The following is a 6,344-nucleotide window of genomic DNA, read 5'->3' as shown; positions in this document are numbered from 1 at the left end:
GAATGGATGAAGACTGGGGGGGCATGTGCAAAGCAAGGAGGTTGGTGGCAAGGTGAAGTTCACAGCTGAGCAGTAGTTTGTTCAATGCACACATGCCTCACACTATATGCACCTGTGAGCAGGGGTCACAGAACCACACAGAACATTCACTGTCTGCTGGAAGTGTTGCAACAGAGATAGGAAGCCACAGCAACACAGCAGCTAATAAAGACAGCAGGAACAAGAGGTTCAATTTTTTTCTACACCTTTATTGTTCTAGCTTCAAAAACTGCTCAGCAACAGCACCCCTCCCCCCGCAGAACTCTGCAACAATAAGTTCCCTGTGTTCACCCCATTGAATTAGCAGCAGGCGTGTGGAATGTGTATGCTTCGATTAAGTTAAGTGCCAATCGGTGAAGGAGGATAATGATTCTTAATTCCTGCAGAGTCTACTTCCACAAAGACATGCCACAAGGCAGAACAGTGGAGGCTATAAAAATTCAACAAAAACCCAACTCAAGAAAAAAAAAAAAAAAAAAAGCCAGGAGGCATGAACAAACTGCATCAACAAGTAGTCTGTGGGGGAGGCAGGCATTGAAGCCTCAGCAAAGCTTGTGTTACCACTTTGTTTGCTCTCAGGAGTCCAACTTTTCTTTTTTTATGCACATAGTGCGAGGTCCCTAGAAGATGAAGGCCTTGATTTCGTCGTACAGGACCAGCACAAGTGCGCCTCCGGTGCCTCGGAGGACGTTTGAGAACGCTCCCTTGAAGAAAGCCGCACCACCTTCCGTCTTGTAGATCTTGCCCCAGCAGTGAATGGTGTTCTTGTACATTAGGTCGCCCTTTGCCCGGCCACTCTGCATCATCATCCGCCTCCGGACAGTGTCGAATGGATACGACATGATGCCTGCCACTGTGGTCACAGTCTGTGCAATGAGCCACGAAATGACTATGGGAGTGTTCTTAGGGTCCGGAAGCATGCCCTTGGCAGTGTCGAAGAAGCCAAAGTAGGCCGCCCGATAGATGATGATGCCCTGGACAGACACATTGAAGCCACGGTACAGACCTGCAAGGCCATCGGATTTGAAGATCTTGGCGAGGCAGTTGCCAAGCCCACTGAATTCCCTCTGACCGGCACCCTTGCCAATGTCAGCAGCCAGGCGGGTTCGGGCAAAGTCCAGCGGGTAGACAAAGCACAGGGATGTGGCACCGGCCGCACCTCCGGAGGCCAGGTTGCCGGCGAAGTAACGCCAGAACTGGGTCTTCTTGTCGACGCCCCCGAGGAAGATCTGCTTGTACTTGTCCTTGAAGGCGAAGTTGAGTGCCTGGGTGGGGAAGTACCTGATCACGTTGGCCATGTTACCACGCCAGAAGCTGAGGAAGCCCTGCTCTTTGGGGATGCGGACGAAGCAGTCAACCATGCCTGAAAAAAAAAAATGTTAGCAACATCAGTTTGCTGTTTACAGACCTCAGCAAGGCCAGAAGCACAAATTCAAAACCAGCACACTCAACAAGAGATTACCACAGAAACAAAATCGCACTGCACGAGTTGTTTCGGCAGCCATCGCTTGTCTAATGCCCTTTTGTGTTTAAATGCAAGCATTAAAAGGCAGAGACTGCGCCCATAAAGAATCTAGCACTGGTTTCATGTACACCTAAAAGAAGTGACCAAATATTTAAGATATTTGGGTACCCTTTTCTTAATTTGCATTGCAAACACAAGTTACCTACATTGTACAAGAAAGTACTTGTGCAAACATGCACTACTCTACAATAGCTGCAAGGATGGCAGTTATAGAGAATGGGAAAAATGGTTAGTACAGGGTTTTGCTTAAGTTTTTCCTGCTTTCTAATGGCCTTGCAAATTCAATAAGATATTTGAACAAAATATTGCATTAAGAAAAGTTTGCAACTATGCATGCATGCAGGCTTATTGCACTCTGTATTTAGAAAAGTAGAATGGCAAATTTGCTACAATGAAGACAAACGTGTAATAAACTAAACCAGAAGAACGTCTGAAGCTACAAGCATGAAGACAGAAAAAATTCACGTACTGGCCGTTCTATGGTAGCTGAATGATCTGGAGTTTCCTATTACTTTGTGAAGGGAACTGTTGCAAACACTGCAAGCTTTCTCCCCCAGCCCTCTTTTTTGCAATTACAGGCAACTTTCGCATATGCACGCAAGTTGAGCAAGGCAATGTCAAAAAAACAGCTGGCTGCGACAGCCGATGCAGTAAAATCTCAGTTGTATGACCATCAGTTTAATATTTCAGAACAACATGCTTTTAGAAAATCCCTAGTGGTTTTCCTATGCATTCTATGCAAAAATATTTCAGTTAGACGAATTTATGCATAGCAAATACTTCAGTTGAATGAACTTGAGGCTCCTGGTGGACAGTAACGCCAGCTACAATCAGAAAGTGCTAGCATAAACCTGGCCTTTCCCCTATTCGGTGAAAGAGCAAGAGGAACAGCGCGATGAGGTGATCGACCGGGGGTAGTGGACTCTGGGATGGGTCACCCACTGGATGTTAACAGCAACACTTCGTTTGAAGACTATGTGCAGTGAGCGCGAGCTCGTGCTGAACTATTAGATCTGGAAACTGTTTCCAATGTTCTTGCCGAAGAAGAGTGCGACAAGGAAGATGCAATGTCTGGGGCAAATACTGTCTTGCCAAGGCTGTAGGATGCCTTGCAATGTTGCGAGACTTCGCATTTCGGCAACAAGCTGTACCAGGAGTGCACAATAACACTATCTGGACAGCCGTGTCACTTCTTGCACTTTATGAGCATCGGTGCAAATCGCAATTATAGTTCCCTAAATGAGAGGCAGCAACGTTAACTGTTAAAGACCTCGTATACACTGATGCAGCTAATAACTCCACAAATATTTCACTTGACTCGTCTACTGTGCCCTATGCTGTTGCATACTCTAGTGAAAGTTCAGTTTAGTGAACTTTCAGATAAGTAAACCATGTCCTTGGCTCCCCTGAAGTTCGCTGAAGTATGAGTTCATTGTAATTAAAATGCGTGCGAACTATGCCATCAACTCCCACCCCAGTCCACAGACAGCTGCAGTCGCGACTATCGGACTGCATCGAAGCAAGACTGATGCCTCGAGTTTGTAACTGTGCGATGAGTTCGGCAACAACGCAGGCTCAAGAAAACGGTGGGTGCAGAAACGGCACCTAGGAAACTACACGACGGTTTGCCGAGAAAGCTACAAGCAGCTTACGTCAAACACAGACAGTAGCAGCGTTGAAAAACCGTTCAACTGCCCGGCGAGTACAGATACAGCAATGCAAAATGGAAGAAATCTGCTAAACGTAACGAGCGGCTTCTGTCAGCATTACGGGCTACATGCAAGTAAAGCAAGCTAAGGCCGATGAGATCTACATCCGTCAACGCGGACTTCGCTGTTCAGAAAAAAAAAAAAAAAAACATAACCCGTAGTCACAAAGCTCATTATGACACGGCTTGAACAGCCCAAGGTCAAAGGGCAGACATAGCGGCATTTAGTGGGTGGGATTTATATTAGACTAACTTGGCTACGCTCCACAGAACGGAATACTGGCCCGCCAGTCAAGCCTACGTAGTCACGAGGAAAAAGGCTGCATAACGAGGTACACGGGAGTCTCTGCGTCGACCACGCTACATCACAAAAAAAAAAAAAAAGGCAGCAAGAAACCTAAAACGCTTACAAATTACTGTAGGTTTGTAGGCGTCGCCACTAAAGCTTCGTAGGAAAATTAATTCGCTGCCAGTAAAGTTTATAGCAAGGTGGGTCTACCGGTCACCGGCAAAGGTCATTCATTCGTTCAACCGGCGACACCACTGTCACTTTCAATGTCGACATAAGACGAAACACGCCAGGTACAGTGCGCACTTTATATCACAAATGGTCAACGATAAGTAACCGCCGCGGTTAATACATGCAAGCTGCATTGCCGGCCTACAGAAAGAAAGAAAAATGCCTAGGCCAATGTGGCTTGCGCGTGCGATTCAAGATGGCGGCCGCGCCGTGTTTCCCCCCCTCCCCCACCCCTTCATTTTGTAGGTCAGTGCTACGGTGCCGGGCGTTCGGAAATTCACCGGTTCCGGCTCACCTTTGTATCGCTGGGCTTCGGTGATTTGTTGGGAGGCATGTTGCACCTGCAGCAGAAGCTTGACTCGCTCGATGGGGGCGACGGCCGTCTTGGAGATGGCCGCGGCGACGCCACCGGCGACGAAATCCTTTGCGAATGAAACGGGATCGAAAGACATGCTTGCTGCTAAGTTCTTAGGCCTGCTTGCTAGGGAGGCACCGGAGCAGAGGAGCCGGCGGAGGAGGGCTTGCCACTTTTATCGGACGTGCTCTTTTGGTCCGGAACTGTGATTTTTAAATAAAATAAAACATTTGAATCTCTACAAATTAGGACTTTAAATATGTTTATATTTTTTCTGTAATGGCGAAAATATTTATTAATTGCAGAAAAAATCTTACTCATAACTGACCAATCAGGCGGGCAAACCGCCGGTCTCTGTGGATCTCACGTGCGTCACCAAGCCGAGCGTGCGGTGACGTCAGGGATACGGGTGTATCTGGTCGCGTATGTGTGCGCCGGCGTTTTCATGGTCAGTCGTCCAATTCTTCCTTTTTCGTCGCCTTTTCGGGTTCCTGCGAAGAGACAAGAATCAAGTGGAACATTGAACAATCGACTGGACAAGCAAACCATCTCATGAACCGCCTCCGAAGTCTATGTACTGACGTTTCTTTGGTAACTGCGCGTCAACGGATGGGCATAAGGCGCGAAATTCGAATGTTGTTACTGGGGTGGGGTCGTCACGGATGTGTGCGTACTGTGTGACAACGTGTCTACAAATGTACAAGACATGCGCCCATTCATAGTCTCCCCCTGTGAGCTAAGGCGTGATTAAACAAAAATAGCTGTACTAACTCGGGGAAGAATGTTTCGCATTATTAATCGCGGGCACAACACGGTCAAAGCACTCATGCGAATGTTGGCCAGAGTTTTTTATCGCAACAAATGCAATTCTAAAAATGCGGCCGCTAGAGAATAATTTGATCTGTTGAATTTTTTAGTTTATTTTCTTCCGGTTTATTGCCCTCCACTTGGGTTTTATTGTCGTGCTGGTCGCATCCAGTTTAACCAATCTCGCGGCATTTAATTTTCAGCGTTGCTAAAATTTTGCAAGGGAAGTTTGATTTCTGTATTAATTTTTCTTTATTCATCTGGTTCTTGGCCAGTCCCCCAAAACAGATATGAGACATGGCCTGAAAGGGTAGCGTCATATCTCAAGTGGCAGATATGGAAGAAATAACGTTAGGCTGCTTGCGAAACGTGGAAGCAGCCGCAGGTGATTTGACGTAGCATCCACTCTTTTTTTTTTATTGTTATTGCTGACCGATTGGTTTTAACCTCCATAAGTACGTGTGGCTTACCGAAAGGGGATGCCGTAGTAGTGGAGTACTCGGCATCGTCCCCATCGGGTGTCCTTCCACACAAACTCGCGGTGACCTCACGGTTTTGCATTTCACATTGGAATGCGGCCGGTGATCAAATCCGCGACCTCTTGCTAAGCAGCACAACGTCGTAGAAGTTGTTGTTGTTGTTGTTGTTGTTGTTGTTGTTGTTGTTGTTGTTGTTGTTGTTGTTGTTGTTGTTGTTGTTGTTGTTGTTGTTGTTGTTGTTGTTGTTGTTGTTGTTAAGTATCTACAAACATGAATCAAACACTCATGAAGTGTAAATAAACGGTAAATGTGATTTGATCCGGAAGTGGCAGCCAAAGGATTGCAAATATTTCCCTGTCGGGCAGAGGCTTTACGGAATTAAACAGTTAGGGAGTCTGTGGGATTGCTTTTAGCACCTCTAATCAAAAGCTATCCGCCCTCTAGCAGAACAGTGCGAATTACGTTTCATCACCATCATCCGCCTATTTTATGTCCACTGCAGGACGAAGGCCTCTCTCTGCGATGTCCAATTATCCCTGTCCTGCGCCAACCGATTCCAGCTAGCGCCTGCAAAATTCCTAACTTCAGCGCCCCATCCATAGTCTTCTGCCGTCCTCGACTGCGCTTCCCTTCTCTTGGCACCCATTACGTAACACTTGTGGTCCACCGGTTATCTAACCTACGCATTGCATGACCTGCCCAGCTCCTTTTATTTATCTCTTAATGTCAATTAGAATATCTGTTATCCCCGTCTGCTCTCTGATCCAAACCGCTCTCTTCCTTTCTCTTAACGTTACGTCTAACATTCTTCGTTCCATCGCTCTTTCCGCGGTCCTTAAAGGGACACTAAAGCGAAACAATAAATCAGTTTAGACTAATGATGCATTGTTTGGGAACCCTGCAGGCAGTCA

At 46.7% G+C, this 6,344-nt stretch overlaps 1 protein-coding gene across 1 annotated transcript; it reads right to left on the bottom strand.

Moving 5' to 3' along the window:
* Positions 1–227: 227 nt before the first annotated feature.
* On the bottom strand, positions 228–4,309 carry LOC142579993 (ADP,ATP carrier protein-like). The gene is made up of 2 exons (XM_075690704.1): positions 4,088–4,309; positions 228–1,402 (listed from the first exon to the last, which is right to left on the bottom strand). Exons 1-2 carry the CDS (start codon positions 4,242–4,244, stop codon positions 660–662), a joined length of 900 nt encoding a protein of 299 aa, XP_075546819.1. The 5' UTR covers positions 4,245–4,309; the 3' UTR covers positions 228–659.
* Positions 4,310–6,344: the final 2,035 nt, after the last annotated feature.

The sequence above is a fragment of the Dermacentor variabilis genome, chromosome 4 (genome assembly GCF_050947875.1).
Source record: "Dermacentor variabilis isolate Ectoservices chromosome 4, ASM5094787v1, whole genome shotgun sequence".
NCBI lineage: Eukaryota > Metazoa > Arthropoda > Arachnida > Ixodida > Ixodidae > Dermacentor > Dermacentor variabilis.
Note: the sequence above shows the minus strand (reverse complement) of the source record. Positions and strands in the feature narration are given on the sequence as shown.